The sequence below is a fragment of the Artibeus jamaicensis genome, unplaced genomic scaffold (genome assembly GCF_021234435.1).
Source record: "Artibeus jamaicensis isolate MK-2021 breed Jamaican fruit bat unplaced genomic scaffold, CSHL_Jam_final contig_2259, whole genome shotgun sequence".
Taxonomy (NCBI): Eukaryota; Metazoa; Chordata; class Mammalia; order Chiroptera; family Phyllostomidae; genus Artibeus; species Artibeus jamaicensis.
This window is the reverse complement of record NW_026521468.1, coordinates 3,548,106-3,576,045: the sequence shown is the minus strand read 5'-3', so window position 1 is coordinate 3,576,045 and position 27,940 is coordinate 3,548,106. Positions and strand designations below refer to the sequence as shown.

The 27,940-nt window shown below is 39.0% G+C and overlaps 1 protein-coding gene and 1 pseudogene across 1 annotated transcript in view; one reads left to right on the top strand and one right to left on the bottom strand.

Moving 5' to 3' along the window:
• The window catches only part of TAF15 (TATA-box binding protein associated factor 15), a 29,673-nt gene extending 7,002 nt beyond the window's left edge, over window positions 1-22,671 (top strand). Inside the window, exons 3-16 of the mRNA XM_037167232.2 lie at window positions 847-898; window positions 982-1,066; window positions 1,150-1,255; window positions 4,305-4,495; window positions 5,933-6,053; window positions 13,139-13,173; window positions 13,794-13,826; window positions 15,204-15,313; window positions 17,039-17,168; window positions 19,300-19,392; window positions 19,963-20,044; window positions 20,164-20,252; window positions 20,376-20,919; window positions 22,331-22,671. Of these exons, the coding sequence (XP_037023127.2) occupies window positions 847-898; window positions 982-1,066; window positions 1,150-1,255; window positions 4,305-4,495; window positions 5,933-6,053; window positions 13,139-13,173; window positions 13,794-13,826; window positions 15,204-15,313; window positions 17,039-17,168; window positions 19,300-19,392; window positions 19,963-20,044; window positions 20,164-20,252; window positions 20,376-20,919; window positions 22,331-22,370 (1,711 nt within the window). The 3' untranslated portion in view covers window positions 22,371-22,671. The remainder of the gene's footprint in view (window positions 1-846; window positions 899-981; window positions 1,067-1,149; window positions 1,256-4,304; window positions 4,496-5,932; window positions 6,054-13,138; window positions 13,174-13,793; window positions 13,827-15,203; window positions 15,314-17,038; window positions 17,169-19,299; window positions 19,393-19,962; window positions 20,045-20,163; window positions 20,253-20,375; window positions 20,920-22,330) is intronic.
• On the bottom strand, window positions 18,283-18,941 carry LOC119065273 (calmodulin-like; annotated as a pseudogene).
• Window positions 22,672-27,940: the final 5,269 nt, after the last annotated feature.

The following is a 27,940-nucleotide window of genomic DNA, read 5'->3' as shown; positions in this document are numbered from 1 at the left end:
TTCATAGTAGGCAACTAGCAAATGTTTATTCAGTGAAATAGATTTTGTAAAGTTAAATTCTGTTAGCACTAGTAATGAACTATAGAAATGATCCCTGAAAGTATAGTTTTAACACTTGATAACTCTAAAGTGATAAAAAGATTTTCTAGCAAATGTTTTATTTTTCTTTGGCATATATTCAGAAAGCTTGTTTCTGACTTGTCCAAGCTAACATGCTATAAAATTAAAGATACTTCAGATCTGAGGAAGTTACATTTATTCAATCAAACTATATGCCAGGCTGTGTTCAAAGTAATTTCATTTTATGATAGTAATCTGAAGATAAACATATCTCTAATCACTGAGGCACAAAAATTAAACTTTTAGTGCCACCCTATGCTTTGTCTAGGAAGTTGAAGGCAGATTTGAGGCAAATGGTAGGAAGAAATTAATATGTCAAAACATAGCTAAGTTGATTAAAGCACTAACTGAAGCTTTTCATTTTTTTGTATCAGATAATTTGTTACGAGTCCTTCCTGCCTTATTGTCTGTTCCCTCCTCCACCCCCAAGCAAAATTCTCTTCTGGATTTTCTAGCTCTGGTGGAGTTTTGTTTATTTGGGGGAGATTTTCAAAGCAAAATATCTGGTGTTTGGTGTCCAAACAGCCTGGGAGTAACTTCATTTATGTCTTTACGAGTCTTTGGTCATCCCCTTTCAATTTAGAGTTGAGACAGGCATACTGACAGTTTCTCAGAAGGAAGCTTGTATTGGAATTGAAAATTGAAAATGAAGATAGAGTTCTTTAAGCTGTTAAAAAGGCTAGCAAATTTCTTTCAAGTAGCACTTTTTTTTTTTTTTTTTTACAGTTATTCTTCCTATGGAAATCAAGGCAATCAAGGTTATGGACAAGCACCACAAGTAGGTTAAAATATAAATTGTGTCCTTAAATAGTTACTGTTATCTTAAGTAGGTGATGAAACTTGTATTTACCTAAATTTCAGAGCTATTCTGGCTATGGGCAAAGTACTGATTCCTCATATGGACAGAACTATGGTGGCTACTCCAGTTATGGACAAAACCAATCAGGTTGGACTGGTTTGTTAATTTTCTACTTTACAAATTTAAAACATCAGCACTCTTTCTAAGTGGTATATCCATCCAATCTTCAGGTTATTCACAATCCTACGGTGGTTATGAGAATCAAAAGCAGAGCTCATATGGCCAGCAATCTTATAATAACCAGGGACAGCAAAACACGGAATCATCATCAGGAGGGTAAGGAAACAGTGCAAGTACTGAGATTGTGTTGGGCAGTGGAAATAATATTTGGCGTATGAAACAGGTTTCACCAACAGACTCCTAACTTTAAACATTTTTTTCAGAAAAGTTTTGTGAATTTCAGTTTTGTGTTATGAGAAATGTGGAAACTGTCGACATTGTCATTTGATACATATGACGCGTTATTTGTAAAATTATTGTTTAGCTGTAAATTAGTGCATGTGATTTAAATGTTGAAAAGGAAAAATTTGAATCTCTCCTTTATACTTGAGATTAAATAAAATCTTAACTTATAAAAGGAGACTTTTCATTGCTTTTATTTCTATTTCATTTTTAAAAAAAGATTTTACTTATTTTTAGAGAGGGGGGAAGGGAGGAAGAAAGGGACAGAAACACTGCAATGTGAGAGAAACATTCGTAGGCTGCCTCTTAACATACCTCCAGCTGGGACCTGGCCTGTAGTGCAGGCATGTGCCCTGACCATGATCGAACTGGTGACTTTTTGGTTTGCAGGCTGGTGCTCAATCACCTGAGCCATACCAGCCAGGGCTCTGTTTTATTTTTTCACCATTTTAATGTACTGCCTTTTCAGAAACAAAAATATTAAAGAAAAATATACCAAAATCTATCCTCATATTTCAGATACCCAAAAATATATTTTTATTAATATAGATATGTGAATATTTATGAGCAAATTTACAAGTGTTACAGTTTTTTAATCTTTAGATTTGAGGAGCCTGTTCTTATTACTAATTTTAATAATAGCAGTTTACTATTTTTTTATTGTGTTTTACATTTTGTAAAATGCTTTTGTGTATTCTAATTTAATTGATCCTTAAACACCACTTTGAGTCAATATCAGTAATTATTTATTTTATAGAAGAGAAGTTAATATTACATAGCTTGTCAGGTTCTGCAGATAAAAAATGAAGGAAAAAAAATGAAGGAAAAACTAAGGCCAGTAGTATTTTCTCTTTTGCAGCGAAGAAAATTATTCTAAGTGAAATTCAAATAAAAGCAACAGGAAAAGGTTTGTGAGCTCAATTATCTAATATATATGAGAGCCCTTTGAAAGTAGAGTGAGTACAAATGTAGGGAGAATAATATCCAGGAAGTATGTTACATTAGAATGAAGAACTCTTCAAGCCCAGACGGTTAGTTTTAAATTTAAGAACTGTTGTATAAGGATAACATTTTTGGAAGTGGGACATAATAAATGTAGTCCAAAGAGAAATGTTAGATTTGATTTGACAGCATTTTAAAAGTGAATTGCTAGGTTTCCGACTATTGATGTGGTATGCTTTGGGTAGGAAGTTGGGAATAAGATGTGACTATTAAGTTATGAGACTTTGCACAAAAGTGAGCGGTAGAGCCCTGGCTGGTGTGGCTCAAGTGGTTTGAGTGCTGGCCTGTGGACTGAAAGGTCAGGGCACCTGCCTGGGTTGTGGGCCAGGTCCCCAGTTGGGGGTGTGTGAATGGCAACCCATTGATGTATCTCTTGGACAGTGATGTTTCTCTCCCTCTCTTTCTCCCTCGCAACCTCTCTCTAAAAATGAACAAATAAAATCTTTAAAAAACTAAAAGTAAAAAGTGAACATTAGAACTCAAATCCAATTAAGTGTTCCTTTTAACATTCCCATTCTGAAAACAGGTAATTGTCATATTTCTCAGAACTTACTTAGAATTATTTTTTCTGAATTGCCAGAGATAACAAGAAAGCAATCTTGCCCCGGCTGGTGTAGCTCAGTGGATTGAGTGCTGGCCTGTGAACTAAAACGTTGCTGGTTGGATTCCTAGTCAGGACACATGCCTGGGTTGTGGGCCAGGTCCTCAGTAGGGGACGCACAAGAGGCAACCGCACATTGATGTTTCTCTCCCTTTCTTTCACTTCCCCTCTCTCTTAAAAAAATAAATAGAATCTTTAAAAAAAATGATCTTATTATTGGGTAATTAGGCTTCTTTTCAGATTAAAAAATGACATCACAAAGCAAATTCCTTTTTTTGCACTCAGCAGACCAAAACCCCCTGAACCCCTGAGTAAATACTGTTTTTTAAAATTTCTCATCATTGAAGATGCTTAAAAGGATGTATTGGAAGGTGAAGAAGAAGAAGATGATGATGATGAATAAGTTGGTTTTAGTGCAATTATTTTTCTTGTCTATAAAGCATTTAACCCTCCTGTGCACAACTCACTCCTTTTAAAGAAAAAAACAAATGTAAGCCTATATGAGATGTGTTTTTAAATCGTGCAGTGTCTTTTTCAATAGTTAACACACTACTGAGTGTGTCTTTAGCTCTGTCCTGGTGGTATTTTCAATAACCACTAACCTTACCTGATTAGTGTGGGGGCTGCGCATTGGCGTGGGAATTGGCAGGAGGCTCCTGTTGGTGCAGAGCCCAGATTAGTTATTCATGGGGAGGTGGTTTTCATCTGCAGTTGTCTCTGATGCAGTTTATAAGAAACAATTGTTATTCTGTTGACTGAGTATCATTCTGTAATTGCAAAAATAGATGCAGCTGTTTTGTTGACATTCTGAGTGCTTCTAAGTAAATATTTGTTATTAAAAATGTACTGTAGGTTCTAAAGATAATTATAAGAAAGTATAGTCTAAAAATTATGAGATAACATTAGAGTTAAGTGATATAAGCCTTTCAGTGTAACTATTAAAAGGACATAGTACTTGTGGCATGTTTGTTAAAGAATCAAATATTTTACTGTACTTCATGGCACCTTTTATTTTTCAATAGAAGGAGATGTAAAAACCATAGTGATCTTTATTTTTATTTTTCTTCACTGATATATTTGCATATGTTTTTTTTTTCACAATGTGGCACCTCTTCAATGATAGTAAAATTATGTTTGAAGGGCATTCCATTGTTGATAAGAAGATTTCATAGGTAAAAGAACTAAGTGATTTCCACCTGAAAATAATGGTGAATATGGTTGAAGTCTAGCTGGTCGGGTCTTTTATATCATTTGCAGTCAACATGCTACAGTGAACATAATCCTTCTATAAAAATCTCTCAAATTTTGGTTTCTGTTTAGCCAAGGTGGAAGAGCGCCTTCATATGACCAGTCAAACTATGGTCAACAAAATTCATATGACCAGCAGTCAGGCTATGATCAACATCAGGGTTATGATGATCAGCCAAATTATGATCAGCAGCATGATTCATATAATCAAAACCAGCAGTCCTACCATTCACAAAGGGAAAATTACAGCCACCACACACAAGGTAAGATATACCGACTGTCCCCACTTACAGAATTAATTATATATTGAATTTTGGATTAAAAGGTCCAGATAGGATTTCAACTATAAAAATTTGGAGTGACCTTAAACATATGGTTGTACAGTTATCAAAACTAGTTTATTAGATTTCTGTTTCTGAACTTTTTGGAGATTCCCAAATGGTGACATGACTTGATGGCTGATAAGTGAATTTCCTTTGTTGTCTCAGACAACTTTGATCTTTTGGCACATGCTTCTGCTACCAGTTCTTTTGGTGGTGGTAATGTATTTGATTTGGGGAAATTATAATTCTGTGTTAGCCTTCTCTAACCTCAGAGGAGGACCGGTCATTCCTTCCTCTTGCTTTCTTATAGCACTGTGTGTGTGCCACTGATAATCTAGGAATCTGCCCTTGCTAAGTAAGGACAAAGGTCTTGTCTTACTCAGTTTTATACTTTTGCATAGTGTAGGCTTGGTTCATAGTAAGCGTTCAATAAGTATTTGTTGAATAATTGAATGAATGAGTAAGTGAATGAATAAAAGTGGAAGCTCATTCACTGAATATCCTTTTCAGTGAATATATCACTCTCAATTTGAAAATCTAGTCATTTCTTGTCCATACTTAATTTGCAGTTGAATATTTTTGAGGTGAAGAAAGTAATAACTTTTCAGCCCTGGCTGGTATGGCTCAGTGGATTGAGTGCCAGCCTGAGAACCAAAGGGTCGCCAGTTTGATTCCCAGTCAGGGCTAATGCCTGGGTTGTGGGCCAGGTCCCCCGGTAGGGGAGGTGTGTGAGAGACAACCACACGTTGGTGTTTCTTTCCCTCTCTTTCTCCCTCCCTTCCCCTCTGTCTAAAAAATAAATAACATCTTTTTAAAAAATCTTTAAAAGTAAAGTAATGACTTTTCAGATTTGGGTTATGATCTTTGTCTAATTTGTTAGGGTTCTGTACCTAATGTACTTCAACTCAAACTATTCTGCGTCACCATCACCATTTTGCTGTCTAACTTTAGCCAAGTGGTATTTAACAGATATGATTTCCAAACACATTGTTTTAAATATTGGTTGTTCAAGGAAATATTTTATTATTACTATTATTTTATTTATTGGTGTTTAGAGGGAGAGAGAAACAATGATTTGTTCTGCTTATTGATGCATTCATTGGTTGCTTCTTCCATGTGCCTTGACTGGGACAAGAACTCACAATCTTGGTGTATTGGGACAATGCTCTAATCAACTGAGCTACCCTGCCAGAGCTTCCCAGAAAGATTTAATTCCAGTCGGTTTTATGACAACTTGCATTTGAGTTCTCTGCACATTGCCATTTTCCAAAGAATGTGATGTGTGCCCTAAAGAGCCATTTAAGAATGTTATGGGAAGTCTGTGTCAGAAATCACAGTGGTTATTTACTTGTGTGCATGTTATTTTCTCTTTCACAGATGACCGTCGTGATGTGAGTAGGTATGGAGAAGATAATAGAGGATATGGCGGGTCACAGGGAGGAGGTAGAGGGCGTGGGGGATATGACAAGGATGGAAGAGGTCCTATGACAGGATCAAGGTAAGTGTTTGGGTATAGATGTCTACATTTCTTGTCTCTGTCTGTTTTTTTTTTTTTGGTTGTTGCTTAGCTGGTTTACTTCCAGCATTTAATGTAGTTAAGAGGCTTTAAAGGGATTATATTGTAGAGAAGAGGGCAGAAATTCAAAATTTATGTTCAGTCTTAAGATGTTACGTAAATTACCTCAAAATAGGTTTATGTTGGCAGTTTATATGATGTACATTAAACATCAGTGGAACAGAGTCCCCTACTATGTTTGTGGTTAAACGATTTAACTACATTTTTTCTGCCAGAGCTTTAGTATCTAAACTTCTTTAAAAGATAACTCTGGAAATCCAAGTGTTTTGTTTGTAAAGAAAATAAAAGGTAAGTTAATTGTACATGGAGGGCAGAGAGGCTTTTCCTTAGTTTGAATCCCCTTGGGAAGGGAAGGTAGTAGGAGGCAATGGGATGGAGGTGTGGTTGGCAAAAAGAGGACGATTTAGTGTGACCAAACCATTTTGTCCCTCTTCTTACATTAATAAAATAGTGAAATAGTAAGTGCGAAATCACATACCATTGTGTATTTTGTCTAGACTAAGCTGTGGAAAAGGAATAACTAATACAGCTTTTCTATCTCCATTGCTAGTGTTACCAGGTTCAATGTTTACTATGGCATTCTTTATGAAAGCTGGATTTAAAATTACTTTTAAACTTATCTAAATTTAGCACTTTGGTCCTACAAACAAGAATGAAAAGTTGTCACTTGTCCTCAGATGAGGTTTGCTGGGGCAAATTTGTGTGCAAAGTGCACAGGCTTCAAAGATAATTTGTATTCCTTGGGCATTGAAATTGTCAGCGGCCTGTTCGGCCTGTTCACGGACACTTAATACACATCAGCTCCAGTTCACTCTTGCTCTTCAGAGATTGAGTTGAGTGTCTGCCCCCTGTGGTGACCTGACAAACAGGGGTTACGTACAACAGTTATTTCTTCAAGTGGGCCGGGAATTTGATCCCACTGACTCCCACTTTTCTGTGTTTGGTGTACATTGCTTTGATATTATGGCAAAACTAGTGTCTAAACATAATTGATAAAATTTTGTAAGACTCGAACATTAAAAGCCTTTATTGATAGCCAAAGTAAGTGTACGAAGGTAAAACAAGTATATAATGTGCCTCTTCATTGTCAAAGAGCAGTCTGCTCTCATGTTCATGTAAAGGAACAATGTTAAGTGACATGGTGCTTCCCTAAGAGCCTCCCTGCTGCCTCAAAAAGAATCCCAAACAGGAGAGACAGCAGGCACGTTTAATTTTCCAGTTAGTATGTTTTGGGTCATTGGCTGCCTTGGAATGCTGTACATTTTATAGTATATCATAGGTTTAATTTTTGTGATAAGGAAGTTATAATGATATCCTATAGATTATTAAACTATGACCATGTCAGAGTGGTAAAAGGAAACTCTTTAAGTATATATTTTCATCTTTGAGAGATGATTCATTGTAGTATCCGTGAGTTGAAAGGATTTTTGAGTGATTCTCCTGATAAAGGAGCAAAGGTCCATATCACAGCCAACCTGGAAGTGCTATTTCTTAACCTCTTTGGCAACATATTTCAGTATAAGTTTTGGTCCACATACTGAATCATGATTAATTTTTTTAAATTTTCATATCTTTTTATGTAGCCTTGGAGCCTCTTTAAACAAAATCTTATGCAGGAGCCCACTATATATGAATTAGGTCAAAATGCCATCTTGTTCAGGTCAGGGTAGGGATGGAGGAGGGCCCTTGCCCTATTGCTGACTATCTGAGGCAACTCCCCTCCACTAATAAATAGAAACCCATATGGATTATGATAATTGCTCTGTATTGGGTTGGCAGACTCTTTATGTGAAAGGCCCCATAGTAAACAATTTAGATTTTGCAAGTCAGACAGTTCCTGTTGCAACTACTCAACTCTTCCCTTGTACTGTAGCATCAAAGCAGCCATAGACAGTATATAAATGAATACACAGGGTTGTGTGCCAATAAAACTGCATTTATGGGTAACTGAAATTTGAATTTCGTATGTTTTTTCATGTGTTACAATATCTTGCTCAAAGATGTGCTTTTTAAAGCTTATTTATAGGGGTAAAATATTTTGAAATTAAATGCAAATGCCCAGTTTTAGCATCTTTGTCCCAGGTGGTTTATGTTTTAAGTACCGGAAGACCCAAATCTCTTTTTGTTAGTCTTCACTAACACTCATATTTGTGTTTCTATTCACCTTAGTTAAAAATAGCAAGGTTGAAAATATGATTCTTTTGGGGCCATGTGAAGACTATCTGGCATTAGTTGGTTTTATATTTGAAAAAGAAGGGGGCAAGGTTAGGATGTGGTAAAGGATGAAACACTCTTAGACTCAGGTTGTGTGAGTGCTTCTTGCCTGTAGGAGGAATTCAGATGAAGAGGAAACTGTCAGTTTCCAGAAACTGGAAGAGAAATGTGAAGGTTATAGGGATTGTAGGCAACAATGTTTTTCTTGGAAAAAGCAGTTGTAGCAAAAAAATTGGATTTCTTTTCTTTCTTCTTAAAGGTTTTTATTTATTTATTTTAGACAGGGGGAGGGAGCGAGAAAAAGAGGGAGAGAAACATCAATGAGTGGTTGCCTCCCCAGTACCCCTTACTGGGGTACCTGACCTGGCTGGCAACCCAGGGATGTGCCTGACTGGGAATTGAACTGGTGACCCTTTGATTTACAGGCCGGTGCTCAATTCACCGAGCCACACCAGTCAGGGCTGAATTTCTAATTGTCGTTGAAAATTGATCACTAATAACCTCTTAGTGCACTAGAAATCGTAAGGCCATAAATTCTGTTTTTAATATCAATGTTGTGAGAAATGCATTTCAAAATTGCCAGAACTTAATAGATAATTGTTTTTTCATTATTAGTATGTCATCAAGTTAAATAACTGTTTCAGGCTTTAATATCTCAAAGTTACATTGAATTTTGAGTGTTTTTTTTAAAGATTTTATTTTTACAGAAGGAGGAAGGGAGGGAGAGGGAGAGAAACATCAATGTGTGGTTGCCTCTTACACGCCTCCCACCGGGGACCTGGCCTGCAACCAGAGACCCTTTGGTTTGCAGGCCAGCACTCAGTCCGCTCAGCCACCCTTGCCAGGGCCCATTTTCTTAAAAGGGTTTTTGATGAGCTCCCTTAAAAAGGTGCCTATGTTCTATTCTGGCGATCGTCCAGAACAGTGCTGCTCAGTAGAAATATAATGTGTGTTACAAATGTAAGCTGCAAGTGTTATTTTAAATTTTCTAGTTAAAGTGGAAAAGTAGGTGAAATTAATTTTAATAATGTATTTTATTTAATCTATTATATCCAAAATATTTATTAAGGAATCAGGATAAAAAATAGCATACATTCTTTTTAAGAAAATTAATATTATTCTTAGCTTTTTTTTCCCTTAAGATTTTATTTAGTTATTTTTAGAGAGATGGGAAAGGGAGGGGGGAGAGGGAGAGAAATCTCAATGCCAGAAAGAAACATTGGTTACCTCTCATGTGCCCCCAATTGGAGGATCTGGCCTGCAACCCAGGCCTGTGCCCTGACCTGGGATTGGACCAGCATCCTTTCAGTTCACAGGCTGGCACTCAGTCCACTGAGCCACACCAGCCAGGGCTCGTACAGTCTTTTTTTTCATTGTAAGACTTTGAAATTCATGTTGTATTTTACATTTAGAGTACATCTTAATTTAGACTATCCACATTTCAATGGTCAACAACCACACATGACTAGTGAATAATGTATTGGACAGTGCAGCTCTGGATCTGTAGATTCTTGGCCTCCTGAAATGTTGGTAAATGCTGAATCCAGAAAACCTTTTTAACCACACATATATGACATGGGAAGAGATGAAACAAAAAACAGCTACCTTGAGAATGGTATTCAAATCCATAGAATCATTTCTGTTTGGAATTAATGTTAGTGTTCTTTGTACCCCCAAATTGTATTTTGGGTTTACTAGTATGAAAACTTAAGCATGGCACAGATTTACTTTTTAAACTAATTTTTTTTAACTTTCAGCCAAATCCCTTTTTTTCTCTAGATAAAGAATTTCCTGGTAATAAAGATGACACATTGCTCTCTTCCTTCTTGGTAGTTTTAGTCCTTGAATAAATATATTTAAAATTTTTTGAAATTAATGGTTGGGAATAGAGATGCTGTCAAAGAACTTTTTTCCTCTTGACAAGCATCTGAAGCTAAACCCGTCTTCTGTAAATATGTAGTGTAACAGTGACAGACCCCTCAGCTCTATCCTAGGACCAGCTGGTCATGGTGATTTTGAACTTTGGCAACCATTTTTGCAGCTGAGTCAAGAATATTTTGTTGGTTTGCTTATGTAGGGGGCACTTAGCTATAAATTTGAGTATGCTTGTGACTCTACTGTAGTAAATACCTCTACTACTTCACCTTAAAATGTTCTTTCATCAGGAATTCTGTATGCATACAAGTTTGCTTTTTTTTCTGGGAGGAAAACATTTATTACTGAGACATTTTGATTCATAGATGTTCACATGTATTCATGTCTTACTTTACTGTTGAGGCCTTAACTTAGTGTATGGAAAAGGGACCTGTAACTTGACTGCAGGTTTGCAAGAAAGATTCTTAATCATAGGCCTATCTTCTATTAATTATTTAATAGTGAGTAATACTTCAGGGTTTTTTATTGTATTTATTATAAGTTTCCTAATAAGGGATTATAATATAACTAATAAATACAAAATTTTCTAATAGAGAGAAAAATGATTGATACATTTGAACTTGGAAGAAAGCATCATATGGAATCTAGATGATCTAGATCAGTGTTTCTCAAGTTTTAACATACATATGAGTTTATTGGGGATCTCATTAAAATGCAGATTTTGATTCAGTAGGTCTGGAGTGAGGCCCAAAATCGTGCTTTTCTGAGACATTTCCAGGCTCACTTATCCTGCTGTTCCTTGATGGCCCTTTGAGTAGCAGGGATAGAGACCCTTATTTGGTGAAGGAGGAATCTGAAGCCTGGGGAGAAATAACAACTCATCCAGATTTTCAAGATTGATTAGTGATAGTTAAGACTATACCCTGATTCTCTCAGTTTGAAGATCAGTACTTTTGCAAATATACTAGGTGTTTTCATATTTATGGCTGTTGTGTAGAACTCTTCAGCTGCTGTATTTTCAAAGGAAATGTTTAGTAAAGATGACTTATGTTAAAATGTCACTATATGAAGGAATAGGGAATTATAAACCTATTCAAATGTCATTGGTTTTATATCCCTTTTATTTTGCATTGATATGTTCTTTTTAAAAATTGTACAAAAATGATACTGCTGGCCAGAATAGAAATTGTATGAATTAGCTCATGTATGAAATCGCATGTTTTCTCTACCTTTTGGCCAGTTAAACAATATGGTACTCAGTTAAGATGACAGCAGAATAATTAAGAGGTATTTCTTTTAGCACTTAACTTGTAGACATTTTCTTTTAAAAAATCTAGTTTATCCTGAGGACTTGAACTTCCTTATGTAGGAATGTGAACTAAATATTTTCACTGGTTCTTTTCTCAGCATTTTTTGGAATTCCAGTGATCATCTTTGATTATTAGATGTTCACAGCTGAGATATTTTGGTTTCTAATAATAAGATTTTTAGCAGTTTCATCTCAAGAACTCTTCTGGCTTCCCTTTCTCAAAGAGTTAAGTAGGATATACAGGTCATTTAGAAGTTTAGGGAGGGCTTGGGTACTGTTCTGGAAGACAGGTCTTAAGAGACTCAATAGAAAACTGTATGTATATGAAGGACCTGAGTGTCTTATTGTCTGCATAGCCTTGAAATAGCTTTATTCATTCCCCTTTTTAGGCTTCCTGAAAAATCAAACAAAATAAATAGCAAATTAAGATGCATTAATAATGTATCCATATCTATGCTGATTGCAAGGTGGAATTTTTTTACATTAAGTTAGTAGAAAAGACTAATGATAAAGGAAGGATACTTGCTTATTTAGTCAGAGTGGCTTTTCTTGGGGTGACTTAGAAAAGCCACCTAGAGGGCATGGGTATCCCCACTAAGGCATCTGAGCAGTGGAGAGACATGAGTATATTGGACTAGTTTATTGGGTTATAGTAGTAGATTAGATCTCACCATCTGAAAACTTCAGGTGCTTTTATTTCCATTTCAGCACTTGAATCTTAGAGGATTACTTTATTCAGTCAAGAGAAACAAGTTTTCAATGCATGGGTTTTTAAAGAGTTTCTCGATAAGAGAAATCTTAGATTTCTTATGTAAAACTGCACACAAGGACCATTAACTTTTATCTGACAGTGGAAGTTTGCCAAATAAGTGATCCTGTGGGAAGCTGCAGTATTGGAGTGGATTGCATTCTGTCTCTGGCATGGTCTACTGACTGGTGTTAGGACATTTGACAACATGAACCTCAGTAGCTTTGCTGGGAAGAGATCTAGTACATTATGGTGGGGATGGGACAGGAGAGCGGTTTTAAGTTGAGCTTTTTTTTAGTACTCGTTTTACCAGCTTTCAGAATGATTTGCAGTTTTTAAGACTGCTTTTATTCAGGTTTACTTTCACATTTGTACCTCATTTTTTCCTCTACGTCGCATAAAACCCACTATTTGGTGTCACAGTAGAACACAGTACTCAGTTTTTTTACCTCCTATTCTGCTGTCTAAATCTTAGCCTTGCTTTATATCGTTCTGGTTTTTTTCTTTTTTTCATATTTTAAAAAATACCTCCTTGGAAAGGGTGTTTTCTCTAGCATTCTTCATGCTATGCCTCTAATTTTAATTTATGATTTGAGTAGTATCCCTTTCGCTTGGGGCTGGAAAGACTTTAAAATAAGTATATTAGATGTGTTCTGTAATACACTTGCAAAGGCATCCATGTGGAAAGAGCTCATTGGGAAAACACTTAGGTGAAAACAACATTTTGAAGTCTATGAAATGGAATTGACTGGAAAGTTTTCCTGGGTGCTCTACTTGTGACAGTTAAGTGTAGACTGAGCCCAGGGCTCAGCACATTAGAGACTTAAGGAAGAAATCATTTCTTCAATTTTTCCTCTGCAGTGGTGGTGACCGCGGTGGCTTCAAAAATTTTGGTGGTAAGTGCTGAGTATCCCAAAATGTTTCAGTGGAAATGCTATATAAATCTAAAAGCCACCAATATCTTGCAGATGCAGTCTAAGCCCTTTCTTACTTACTCTGTTGAGGCTGGTATGTGTTGTGTGCTTTAAAAAAAGATTTTATATATATATGTGTATATATATCAAAGAAAACATTAAAAAGCCATAGTCGATCTTAGTCCAATGGATTTCTACACAGTGAATTTGCATGAAAGAGTCTGTGGTGACCAATGAATAAGACCCACTGGATTTTGACAGTACGTTGTTTTAATAAAGGTAGCTGACATGGTGTTTTTAAATTGTTAGGGTTTTCCAATAAGCCTTCACAACCAGAGCTTAACAGAAGTGATATAGCATAATGCCAAAGTGGCAGGTGTTGTTTGGGACAAGTTTAAGGAAATACTGACATTCATCTTGATTTCTTAAACTTTTTATAAAATTTAATTTATATATTTACTTTGTAAATCTGTGATGGTTGACTTTCGAGGATTTTGGAAGTACTGACTTTTCTTGCCTTGGTTATTATTAATGTTTTATAATGATTTCTAATGTGTTGTCTTAAATAGATTTCTTTTTCTTTTTCTTTTTTTCCATCTTAGGTCACAGGGATTATGGCCCCAGACCAGATGCTGGTAAGATTTATGGTAGTTTGTAACTTTGCTAATAAGAGAATGCTAGTTTTCCGTTTTTTCAGGGAGAAAAGTGTGTGTTTGGAGGAGTTAGTCCAGGAGGAAGGTTTGCTGTGATAGTGCTGCCAGGACTGGGAGCTCTAGCTCTAGAGACCTGCCAGAGGGGGGTGCGCGGGACGTTCCCGGGCAGGATCGTTGCGTTTGCATTTCCCCTGTTCTGCGTTTTCTTTTGTGAAGAAATGTTCGATTTTTTACTACTAATTAGTGTTATTTATTTAATCACCGCAAATCAGATTTGAGAGGATTTGTATTATTGAGGAATTAGAAGTAGAAAAGCTTTAAGAAAGTCCTACATTGGATTGGTAGTCTCCATAGTGGGCCTAAGGAACCTGGGTTCATATACATTAGAGAATTGTCTTACTCTGGGCGGAAGTCACTAATTTCATGTGGCTTTTATTTTTACTTTATTTATTTAATTTTTTATTTTTATATTTATTTTTTAGACAGAGGGGAGGAAGAGGGACAGAAACTTCAAGGTGTGGTCGCCACTCACACGCCCCCTACCGGGGATCTGGCCCCTCAACACAGGCATGCGTCCTGACTGGGAATTGAACCAGTGATCCTTCTGTTCCTAGGCCAGTGCTCAATCGGCTGAACCACACCAGCCAGGGCATAGCTTTTATTTTTAAATGAAAGTCAAGGCTACATGGAGCTTTTTGAAAAGTTACGATTTAGAGATTAATATATATTGAAATCAGAACTTTTGTTTTTATTAAGATGCCAAAGTATTCTATATGGAAGGCAATTTCTGAATTATCCCTTGATGGACTGAGTTTTTTACATCTTTCTTACTTTGTTGTACTAATCCAAAAGGGTGCATAGAAGGTAAGGTGTGTGTCCAGGTGCCCCTTCCCGCTGGCGTTACAGCGCTGTTGCAGTGAGCAGGGAGACCACCAGTTTTGCTTGGCTTGCTTGGAAGTCCAAAGTGTCAGATTTGGGGACTTGTCTTCTAGAGAGTCTTAAAAGTATTGATTACCCATAAAGAATGAAAGCTCTCTAAAGAAACGAGTGCTAATTTATAACCCTACATCTCTTCATGAATTTGAGTTCTGTATCTGATCTGAAGAGTGAGGTGTATAAGATCTCCCTTGTGTATTTTACAATGTGGACTTGATCCACTTTATCTTAAATTTAGTTGTAAGAATTGACCAAATAACTATTGTGACCATTTTGCATATGTACATAAGATTTGTCTTATATTGGTTCTTTTTTTGGTCATAGAAACCGTTGAATATTGGACAAAAAATTATTGTTGATTATTAAGCAGGATGTAGTTAAATCAAGGAATTTGTAAAATTAACCATAATTTTTTTTCCTTAGATTCAGAATCTGATAATTCAGATAACAACACAATCTTTGTGCAAGGACTTGGGGAGGGTGTGTCTACAGATCAAGTGGGGGAGTTCTTTAAACAGATCGGAATTATCAAGGTGAGTGAAAAGTATGGCTTATGTTTAGAGTCTCATAATAATTTTTTTAAAGATTTTATTTATCTTTAGAGGGGAAGGGAAGGAGAAAGGGAAATATCAATGTATGGTTGCCTCTCAATGTGTCCTGTGTTGGGAACTTGCCTGCAACCCAGGCATGTGCCCTGACTGGGAATTGAACTGCAATCCTTTGGTTCGCAGGCCCGCGCTCAATCCACTGAACTACACCAGCCAGGTCAAAAGTCTCATAATTATTAACATACTCTGGTTAATAGGTATAGGTTACATAATAAGCCTATATTCTAGTAAGGTTTGTCTCTAGGCATTTGCTAAATACATGATGATTTTATTCCTTGATTGTATTTACCTTTCCATAACTTTTTTACAGCTTTAGCTTTCAATTGTGGGGTTGTAAAAACAGTCTCTGACTAGCTCCTACAATTAATTGTGAGACCACATGAGATTGTGAGAATATTTTATAGATTCTGAAATAAAATTATAGGCAAACTCAAGTTGTTACTACTTTTTGTTTTGATATTCTATATTTGTGATATATATTAGCTTAGTATATAATGCTTTATTTCATAATTTTATTGTTTACTTAAGTGTCTTGTGCACTATTTGTTTCATGCAAATATTGGGTTGGCCAAAAAGTTTATTTAGTTTTTTCCCTACAGTGGCTCTAGTAGTGCTTAGTTGTCTTTAACTTCATTCAAAATATTTTCATTAGATTATATTATGACAGCTATCATATCAGTGTGCATTAAAAAAACTTACTGAAAAAGGTGAGTTTTTGTGCCGCCATTTTAATATCGAAGATGGAAGAAAATAAGCAATGTTTTTTTAGTGTTATGATTTATTATTTCAAGAAAGGTAAAAATGCAACTGAAATGCAAAAAAAGATTTGCGCAGTGTATGCAAAAGGTGCTGTGATTGATCAAATGTGTCAAAAGTGGTTTGCAAAGTTTCTTGATACTATTGACATTTTGGCAAAATAATTCTTTGCTGTGCAGCTGTCTTATGCATTGGAAGATGTTTAGCAGCACCCGTGGCCTCTACCTACCAGAAGCCAATAGCGGGAGATGGCCTACGTACTCAAAATATTCAAATCAATAAAATTTGGTAAAGATGAAAAATATGTCTTTTATTTTACAGGAAAAATGTAATGGATATTTTGGCTGACCCAATATTTTTCATCTCTTCAACTAGAAAGCATCATTCAGAGCAGCGTTAGTAGATTGTTGTGTTTTATTTACCTGAAATCAGTTGACAGTTGTCTTGTTTTAATGTCTGTGGAATTACTCATTTTTTCACCCTCTTCTTGGGAAGTTAATTACACGATGAAATATGTGAAAAATTCCTAGTTCTGATTAGGTAAACATTCTCCCTTGTCTTCCACTCCCATCCCAGCCTGATCTAGTGTGCAGTGTTAGTGGTAACCTGTTGATTCACTCAGTAGGCATGCTTTCTGGCCTTTTCTGTGTTATAAGGTGTATATTTACATAAAGCATTATTCGTTTAATTTGTATGTTTAATGGAATTATACATAGATACCACAGTGTATACTATGTATCATTTTCACTTAATGTGTCTCAGGGTGCTTTTCTTTTTAATAAAAGGTACATAGTATTTTGTAGCATGGATATGTGAATTTCTTTAAAACAATAAATTATATGGTTCTTGATGACTTTTTCTTAAAATGCTAACACCAGCTTGTCTATTCCTCAGACAAACAAGAAGACTGGAAAACCAATGATAAATCTGTACACAGACAAGGACACGGGGAAGCCAAAAGGAGAGGCAACAGTGTCATTTGATGACCCTCCTTCAGCTAAGGCAGCCATTGACTGGTTTGATGGTACATTTCATTCATATCATTTCAGCATGCTTTTTGGATAAATGTTTTCTAGTCTCGAAGTTAAAATACATTTTGGCAGACAGTGGTTATTTTCATGTTTAATTTCATAGCGAATTTTATTAAGGATCCAGGCCAGAGCTTTTACTACCTTGAGAAATGAGATGAGCTCTCTTCTTGTTTTTGTCTACACTGTTTCCTTATGTCATGACTTGTGCTTCAGGCCACCCTGATCTGGTGTAGAGGATTGGCCTCGCCACCCCTGTATTCTCTTTACATTTAGATTAATTTTTCTTTCAAATGCAGAGTTAATACACAGAAAAAATAGTAAGATTTTTTCATCCCTGAAAATGAGAAAGATTGAGAAAATAGAAGAAAGGAGTTAAAACAATCATAGTCTCTATTCAGAGATAACCACTGAAAATATTTTTATTAACTTCCAGTTTTTAAAACTTTTTAAAAAATAGTTTTATCATTACATTCCAAATGTAGTTTTTGTCCCATGTTCTTTTGGTGGGGAAAATTTTTTTATTGGAAAATAAATAATACAACTTGAAATGGACTTGAGGCAAATTGTGTCATAAGCAGATTTTTATTTAAGTGGCTAAGCAGAGTTTTAAAAGCCAGTAACAATGAAAGAAAATGTCTCTGGGACAGGACCAGCAGTGCAGGAAGCCTCTGCTAGAGTGCCTGGGTGACACCACCGTTTCGCAGTGGGGCAGCTCTGAAGTGCACACTGCACACTGTCCATATCCACACAGTCACAGCTCCACACCCCCAACAGCCATGTGCCGCCAGTTCTAGAAGAAGCTCTTTTTAAAAAGGCATAACCCCAGCATTCCCTCATTTGTTCAACTCCATCTAAGTCTAGGTGTGCGGAGGGGCTGGCATGTATCCAGAGTAAGCCACGTGCAGCACATTACTTGATCAGCTTTCTAAAGTAAGGTTTCAGGACAGTGACAGTAAGATTAGGCAAGAAAACATGGAGGAAGGAAGTCCTAATTGCTATACATGCATATTTTCAACAATAAGGGAAACCTTTTACATATAAATTACAAACAAAGAAAAGGCAAATAAACAATTGTACAGGAAATTTAATACATTCTGTACAGTGTTTTTACTTTGCTGTCATCATTTGTACAAACTCTTCATAGTTTACTTGACCATCACCTTCAATATCTGCTTCCTGGATCATGTTGTCAACCGCTTCATCTGTTACCGTCTGTCCAAGGCTTGTTGTCACATGGCAAAGCTCTGCTGCACTGATGTGGCCCTCAGCTCTTATCAGACTCCTGGAGTGCTTCTCTCATTGCTTCACTGTCTGCGTCCTTCATTTTTCTTGCCATCCTTGTCAGGAATTTTGAGAAGTTAGTTGTGCCATTACCATCAGCATGTGTTCCGTTAATCGTGTTCTGTAACTCTGCTTCTGTGGGGTTCTGCCCCAGAGACCTCCATACAGTTCCCAGCTTCTTCGTTGTTACAGTCCCCTCGCCGTCTTCGTCAAGTAGTGAAGGAGCGAGTCTGCGTTCTGCAGTCTGCGCGTCGGTCAGCTGTGTTGAGTGCTGCTGGCATCCAGGAAGTGACCACACAGCCCCTTCACTTGGACTTCACGTTCTTCTCACTTAACGTTTTAACGGAGTCCTTTCCCTATGTTACTATAAATTCACCTGTGTTTTCCAAAACATAATTTCATATTTTTACTTCTTCCAAGATGAGATCGTGAGACCTTCTGTGTCCTTAGCCCATGTCCTTTTTTGTACTGACCGTCAACCCCATCACCTTGCCGTTGCCTTGGCTCTTTGGGAACACTATTATGTTTGAGTTTGTGTGAGGACGTGCCACTTACTCCTCTGAAATTAAAAATACTCAACACGGTTTAACATTTTTGTTGAGAAGTGGAGATAGGGAGTAGCATTTCTTTCCCTTTTTAAATTCTCACCCCAGGGTATGCTCATTGATTTTAGAGGGGGAGGGAGAGAAACATCCATGTGAGTGATGGCAGCCAGTTGCTTGTATCCTCCCTGACCAGGGATCAAACCCATGACCTTTGGCTTACGGGATGACGCTCCAACCAATTGAACAACCCAGCCAGGGCTGGTGTAGCTTTTCTTCAAAATCATTTCCCTTTTTTTAGGGAAAGAATTTCATGGCAACATCATTAAAGTGTCCTTTGCCACCAGAAGACCTGAATTTATGAGAGGAGGTGGAAGTGGAGGTGGGCGACGAGGTAAGATACTTGTTGCTTACCGGCCCGGATATTGTACAAAGGGTGAGGATTTGAGCCTGTCCTGTCCCTGCAGTGTGAACTCGATGCTACCTCTTTCTCTCCTTTTTTGTTTTTCCTTCTACGGTATGGTGAGAGGGTATTAAATAGATTAGGTAAATAAGGTGCCACAGTACCTAAGAGAGTAGTGGGAGAAGGTTCTAAAGATCCTTTGGAAGACTGGAGAGCAGTCTGGTACTCACTTGGGGGTCAGTAGGCGATCATTACGATACCTGATTAGGTACCCAGTCTGACCAGTTTATAAGTTTTCTGATAGAGTTAAACTGAGGAAGGTATTATAGAAAAGTTTTTAGTGCGTTACTGGCATTGTAAAGTGTGTCTGGGGTCTTTTCCACATTTCTTGCATTTATTCTGTAAAGCCCCAAGTCAAAGAATCAGAGAGGCCTGCCATAAGGGGGGTGTCGGCCAGTTCATGGTAGGCTCATGCTCTTAGTTCTTCCATCTGGTGCTTTTTCTCTGCTTTGTTTACGTCTGCTGCTGATACTTGTTTCTTTTCTCCCCTGTATCCCCCAGGCCGTGGAGGATATAGAGGCCGTGGAGGCTTTCAGGGGAGAGGTGGAGACCCCAAAAGTGGGGACTGGGTTTGCCCTAATCCGTAAGTATCCCATTTACTTCGGTGGGAGGAGAAGTTAGGATTGAGGTCGGAAGGCGCAAGGGGGGTTCTGAATTCATTGGAAGCTTTTGAGGAGCATCTTTATTTTCCTGTTTTCTCAGGTCATGTGGAAATATGAACTTTGCTCGGAGGAATTCTTGCAATCAGTGCAATGAGCCTAGACCAGAGGATTCTCGTCCCTCTGGAGGAGGTAGGTTAGCTTTTGGGGTCAGCCTTTTAATAGCATCTACACAGTATTTATTTTCGAACAAGCATTAGGGAAACTTTACTGTTATTTTGCTGACCTCATTGGTTTGCATTTTCTATCTTGCAGATTTCAGGGGAAGAGGCTACGGTGGAGAGAGGGGCTACAGAGGTCGTGGGGGCAGAGGTGGAGACCGAGGTGGCTATGGTGGAGACAGAAGTGGGGGTGGTTATGGAGGAGACAGAAGTGGGGGTGGTTATGGAGGAGACCGAGGAGGTGGCTATGGAGGAGACCGAGGAGGTGGCTATGGAGGAGACAGAGGAGGTTATGGTGGGGACCGAGGAGGTTATGGTGGGGACCGAGGAGGCTATGGTGGGGACCGAGGAGGTTATGGCGGGGACCGAGGAGGTGGCTATGGAGGAGACCGAGGAGGTGGCTATGGAGGAGACCGAGGAGGTTATGGTGGGGACCGAGGAGGCTATGGAGGAGATCGAGGAGGCTATGGCGGGGACCGAGGAGGCTATGGTGGAGATCGAAGTGGAGGGGGCTATGGAGGAGACCGTGGTGGTGGCGGTGGTTATGGTGGAGACCGAAGTGGAGGCTACGGAGGAGACAGGAGTGGTGGCAACTATGGAGGAGACCGAGGTGGCTATGGAGGCAAAATGGGAGGAAGGTGAGTATCAAGTATACCTTTTACCTCACTGCCCTTCGATGTTCATGTCTGAGCCCTTTTTGTCACACACATTTCCTCATTGTCCAGTGTTTTGGAACTTGAATTTCTTATTGGTAGTTCTGTCAGGGTGGGGAAGATCCATTTAGTTGCCTGCTTGGCAGTTCCCGAAAACTATTGTTTTGAAAATTCTTGTTCATATATCTTTATATGAGTGTGTGTATTATTCATTCTCATAGCTAAAGATACTTGAGATACAGGTGAAACTTACACAGTATTGAAACTGTGTAAATCAGGGATTCTTAATCTAAGCGGTGGGGAAAACACACCTTTCATAGTGGTGTGCTGTTTCCAGTCACATGTGCTGTATATCCTGCGATTCTCTGGTGATTCTGGTAACACCTTTTCCAGATGAAAGTCACTGATGGTACGGACGGGAGTGTGTTGTGCATTGCACACGAATGGTGTAGAGGCAGAAAAAAATGAGTAACCAGTGAAATTTCTTTCTAGAAATTTCAGTTATACTAAGTATTTGTATGCCAGAGGTAGTACGGGGTACTGAGAATTAGTGTGGCGTGTGTGGTTATGAGCATGGAGTTTGGAGACAGACTGATGGGGTTCAGGTCTTGGCTCCACAGCTTATCAGCTGTGTGACCTTCAGCAAGTTACTTACCCCTTCAGAGCATCAGTGCTGCTGTGTGTACAGTGGGGCTGGTGATAGTTCCTTCATGGAGTTGTCTTAGAGAATGTTATAAAAATTGCTGGCCCACAGTAAGTACTGTGCAATTGTTAGCATACGGCAGATCCTGTGAAAGTGTCTGTATATACCAGGTGGGGCAAAAGTAAGTTTACAGTTGGGAGTATGCCAAACGCAAGAGTTTATTATTGTATTACTGTTTATTAAGTGTGGTATATTTTCCATAACAGCTGTGAACCTGCTTTTGCCGCATCCTGTATCTTAGTTCTAGTTGTCCTGTCAACCTCATGAAGTAGGTTTTTACAGAGTTAAAAACATTGAGTTACTTTTCCAAGGTCACATGTTAAGTGGCAGATCCAGAATTCTACATGAAAGTGTTTGTTTGCTTGACCCACTATGCCAGTGGTCTGTCCAGAGCGCTGGGATTGGCATAGTCCATGACCTCCTGAAATACCACAGTGGTTTGGAGTCCGTACTTGAGGAGGGAGCTTTTAAGAGAGTTGGTAATAGTAAAACTGCTTTTAGGAACTTCATGGGTCTTAAAGCTCCTAAGACATGTATTACGTACCTTCTAGGAGTAGAGAAATAAATCAGGCATGGTGCCATCCTTGCAGAAAATGTCAGGCTGATATCAGTCACCAGCACCCTGAAGAAGTGCTTGATACCCGTTTGGTAGAAAATTAGAATTTAGTCTGGCTCTTTATTTTTCATTCCTAGAAACGACTACAGAAATGATCAGCGCAACCGACCGTACTGATGACTGTTCTGAATGTTCCTTTGTCTCTGACATGATCCATAGTGAAATTGCCAGAGTTTTGCCTGCTGCTTCCCTCGTGGCCTCTTCTTGGGTAGTGAAATTAAGTGACATCTGGAATTTTATTTGGGGGGGGTCGGGCTGGGACAGTTTTTCTTTTAGTAATGTTTGTTGAAATTTTCCCCCTTAGTTTCCAACTTCCTCCTTCCCAACCCTTGAAGCTAAGTGCGTTGTAAAATATTGCCAAAATGGAAAGTGTTTTGTAATACTGCAATAAAGGCTGCTCGTTTTGTGGATTTGTGTACATTTAGTGCGTTGTTTTGTTACGCTCAGGATTCAGTTATGGCAGATTCTAACCCTGAAGAATTAGGAAATGAATTCTACTTCATTAAAGTGAAATGTTACTTCCAACAACATTTATTGAACTTCTACTCTGTTTAGAATAGCAGTTTTTAAAGAATGGTTGCACATCAGAATTACAGATCCCTGGGCCTCATCTCAGGTCTGTTGGGTCAGAACTTGGGGGGGGTGTGGGAATGTAGGACTGAGACTCTGTATGTCGAGCTCACCAGGTGGTTTTGATAGTCATGTCCAGTATAGAATTGAGGACCATTTATGTAGGGCAGTGTTCTAGATGCTGGGAATATGGAAGTCTACGGGCTAGGGAAGAAGAGTAAGGATTCAGTGAGGGTACACAGTGTGTCGTTTGGTACTCATTAAAAACTGCTTCTTCCTCCCATACCAAGAACCTAGGACAGGTGCTGTACCAGATGCTGGACGTTGCCCACCACGCAGATACAACATATAGTGCGATAAGTGGTCCAATAAGAATAAATACAAGGCACTTTATTCAGTTGGACTGGGAGGGCTTGGTGAGCATTGAGGGAAGAGTAGTAATCGGCCAAATAATGAGGCTGGGGTTGAGGAAGTGGTGTTCTCAGCAGAAAACTAGTGATATGAGCCCTGGCTGGTGTAGCTCAGTGGATTGAGCACGGGCCTGCAAACCAGACAGTCGCGGTTCGATTCCCAGTCAGGGCACATTCCTGGGTTGCAGGCCAGTTCCCTGCAGGCCAATTCCCAGCAGGGGATGCACAAAAGGCAACCATACATGGATGTTTCTCTCCCTCTCTCCTTCCCTTCCCCTCTAAAGATAAATAAATAAAATCTAAAAAAGAAAACTAGTGATATGAACAACTTACTGTATTTTGCCTTGTATAATGAAGACCCTTCTCGGTTTTGGTCCAAACTCTAAGGAAAAAAATCTCTCATTTTAATTTTTTAAATTCAAGTATTTATGTTTAGAAACAAAACCAATTATCACATTCCAGGGTATTATTTTGCATATGGGTATCATTATTGCTTTCTAGAGTTACACTCTTATTATTTTTATTTTTAAAGATTTTATTTATTTTTTAGAGGGGAAAGAAGAGAGATAGAGAGAAACATTGATGTGTGAGAGATACATTGATCAGTTGCTTCTCATGCACCCCCCAACTGGAGACCTGGCCCTCAGCCTAGGCATGTGCCCTGACTGGGAATTGAACTGGTGACCTTTCAGTTTTCAGGCTGGTGCTCAATCTACTGAGCCATACTAGCTAGGGCTAGAATTACACTTTTAATACAAAAACATAAATAAAATAATTAAAAACATTTGTATAGTTAGGGAATTAGTATTACCCATGTATAATGTGTATCCTTATTTTTCCCTCAAAAATTTGGTCAAGAAAGTGCACATTATACACAGCAGAGGAATACACAGTAATTAAGAGAGGAATAGGTTCTGTGCTTGAGAAGTGTGTATGTGTTGTATTGTGGTTGGTGACGGGTTCAGGGACAGGCGTGCAAAAAAAAAAAAAAAGAAGGGAGAGCTAAAAAAGCTCTATGAGAAGGTCTTTTGCATTTTATCTTCCCCTATCTCCAAATAGGGAGTCATTAAGAGATTTTAAGCAGGGAGTGGACTGACCTGAGTGGCATCTACTGAAAGACAATTACAGCTGCCTTGCGGAGAGGCTGGACAGAAGACCGGAGGGTGGGCTGGTGAGAAGTACTGGTCTGAGCGCAGACATTGACCGGATGAGGGGGAGGTAACTAGGTCTGAGAAGTAATGAGGGACATCTGACAGGATTGGGCTGAATGGCAGAGGTAGTTGGGAGGCAGGAGGTAGGTTTCGGGCCTGGGCAGTTGCATAGATGGGCTGTTCATTGAAACGGGAAACACTGGGAAAGGAACAGGTTTGGGAGCAAGGTGGGAATGAACTGTTTTAGGTACGTGGAGTTTGGGGCGCTTGAATTTACAAGTAGAGACATCCATTAGGCAGCTGGGTGTGCACATCTAGCTCAGAGAACAGTGACGTCCATGTTGAACGTCATTGATTTTATGACTTGTTTTTGCTAACTTCTTTACGTGATCTTTACATGTTGTAAGTTCTGCAGGGCTTGTTCTGCTTTAAAGGGCTTCTCTTCTTTGAATTTGTCCTCACTTTTGTCCTGGGCAAACTCGTTTGGCTCACTGCTTTAAATACCACCTAACACAGTGATGACTACCGAGTATGTCTTGAGTCCTGACCTCTCCCCTTAACTCTGGATTACTGTGTCCAGCTGCCTAGTGGATGTACTGAACTGAACTTGGGTTTCTCTGGGCAGCTCCTCCAGGACTGAACAAAACTTTTGATCTCCCTCTCCAGATCGGTTTCTCTCTCAGTCTTTCTCATCTCAGTAGATGTCGTTACTCTCCACCTGGGTCAGATGGGATAAAAAGCTTAGCACTTACACTTGGTTTCTCTTTTATTCGTACCGTACCTATAAGTCCTTTTAATTCTATCTTCAAAATATATCCTGAAATCATCTTGGTTACAATCCTAGTACAAGCCACAGTAATATCTTTTCTGGACAGTTGGCAGTAGCTCATTATTATGGCCCCTTGGTCTTGCCCCTCTGGAAATATTTTTTCATACAGCAGCCAAATGATGTGAAGGGGTAAATCAGACCAAATGTCATGCCGCTTTAAAACCCTTCTGGTGCCTTTCTGTTGCATGGAGGCTATGAATTCCTTCCCCTGGCTTACAAAGTCCTATAGGATCTGGCCTGTCTGCCTCTCCAACTTCATTACGCAGCATTTATCCACACTTAGTTTGCTTTAAGAACACTGGTCAAACTCTTACGCTACCAAATATGCTTCTGCTTCAGCATTTTGTATATGCTTTGTCTAGGATCCTCGTTCCTCAGACAGTCATGTAGCTCATTCCGTTTTACTGCAGTTTTGGGTCATAGTCTTTCCTCCCTCCCTCCCAGGTCTTCCCTGACCTTTTTATTTCAATACCGTCTGCCCCTAGTTACTCTTACATCACTTCTTACGTTGTTGTCACAGTACTTCTCAGTATTTGAAGTGATCTTTTTTTGTGGTTGTTCGTGTCTCTGTCCTTGATTAGAATATGAGCTCCGGGAGAGCAGGGATGTTTGTTGCTCACTGTTCTACCTCAGTGCCTGGACCAGCACAAGGCACAGAGTAGGGATCCAGTGAACACTGGCTCTGAGGGAATCCAGTACAGATACAGCTTTGAGACTCATTAATATATACAAGGTAACTCAGTTGATGGGTGGCTGTGATTAAAATAAGACTGTCTGTAGTAGTGGATCTTTATCTTAGCTGTATGCTAGAATTAACAAGTTTTTTTTGTTTTTTTTTTAGAAAAGGAGACCTGGGCTTCACTCCAAAATGATGAAGTGTATGAGCAAGGCTGGGGCATGTTTGAAAAGAGTCCCACCCAGTTTATTCTAACAGTTCTGAGTTGTAGAGAGAGAAGAGCCAAGGACAGAACCTTGAGAAATACTGATAAAGAGATAGAAGAGAATCCTGAAACAGACAGAGTGACCAGTGACCCAAGGGAAAAGCGAATTTCAAGGAAGGAGAAGCTGTCGGTGGCAAGTGCTCAAGCCAGGCTGAATCATGTAGGATAGCATTCATTATAGGTAGCAATATGGAGGTTATAATTTATCTCTGCACAGGGTTTCTCCACCTTGGTACCATGACATTTGGGGTTGGATACTGCTTTGTTGCAGAGGGCTGCCCTTTGCACTACGGGATGTTGAGCAGCATCCCTGGCCTCTGCTGGGAGGGACCAGCAGCAGCCCCCAGTGGTGACAACTAAAAATGTCTCCTGAATGTCCCTCAGGGGTCAAAATCGCCCCTGCTGAGAATCACTGCCTTAGCAAAAGCAGTTTTGGTGGAGAATTGAATTCTGAACCCAAAATGAAATGGATTAATGAATAGCCAACTGGGGAAATGGAAATAATGTGGACAGTTATTTAAGAATTGATCATGAGGGGTGTGGTAGGAAGAGGAGTCACCTAGACAAGAGTCATGGGTTTGTGGGAGGTTACTTTTTATTCTCACTCAAGGACATGCCTGTTGGTTGTAGAGAGAGGGGAGGGAGGAGAGGAAGTAAGGAAACGTCGATGTGAGAGAGAAACCAGTTGCCTTTTGCATGAGCCCTGACCCCTAATTGAACCCAGGACCCACTAACTGAGCCGCCCCTGCCAGGGCTGTGGGAGGTTAGTTAGATGGGTGCGAGTTGAGCATGTTTATACACAACCAGAAAGAGGGATGATTGATGTTCAAATCCCTTGAAAGAATGGCATCTAGAACACGGGGTGAGACGTGCCTTAGAAGAGGAGGTGCCTCTTGTAATTGGAGGTGAGGATAGCTGCACATGCTGGTAAAATACTGGGTTGGTCAAAAAGTCTGTTTAGTTTTTTCCATGAAATAGAAGTCACACTTCATTTTCACCGATAACTATTCATTTGGGTATTTTGAGTATGTCATGTCAGCTGTCTCCTGCTATTGGCTTCTAGTGGGTAGAGGCCAGGGGTGCTGCTAAACATCTTCCAGCGCATGAGACAGCCCCACAACAAAGAATGATGTGGCTAAAATGTCAATAGCACCAAGAAACTTGGCAAACCACTTTTGACACAGTCAGTTACAGCACCTTCTCCATTTACTACACAAAATATGCCAAAAATGTTTATTTTCTTCCATTTTCAATATAAAATGGCTGCACAAAAGTTTACCAATTTTGGTGTTTTTTTAATGCATGCTGATATAAACAGCTGTCACAATAGAATCTAACAAAAATGTTTTGAATGAAGTTAAAGACAACTAAACTCTACTAGACCCATCAAATGGAAAGAATCAGAACTATTTGGCCAACCCAATAATAGTAACACGTGACTAACATTTATTGGGAGCATCCAGGCAATGTGTGTGTGTGTGTGTGTGTCAACGCAATTCTCACAACGGTGCTATCAGGCAAGGTGGTACAGGGGATGTTTCACGAGAGGCAGATGGTGTCGGTGATTTTGATCGCCACTGGGAAGGGGCTTTCCGGACGGTCCCGTGCAGAGCAGAGGCACCAAGCGGTTAAGCAGCTTGTTCGGATCACATCTCTAGCAAGCGGCAGAGCCAGGGTTCTTACTCAAGCACCTGGCTTTCGAGCCTGTGCTCCTTACTCCGTACAGGATGCTGACAGCAGAGGTGGCAGGAAGTTCAGGTAATTCCATCTGATGGCCTTTTTTTTC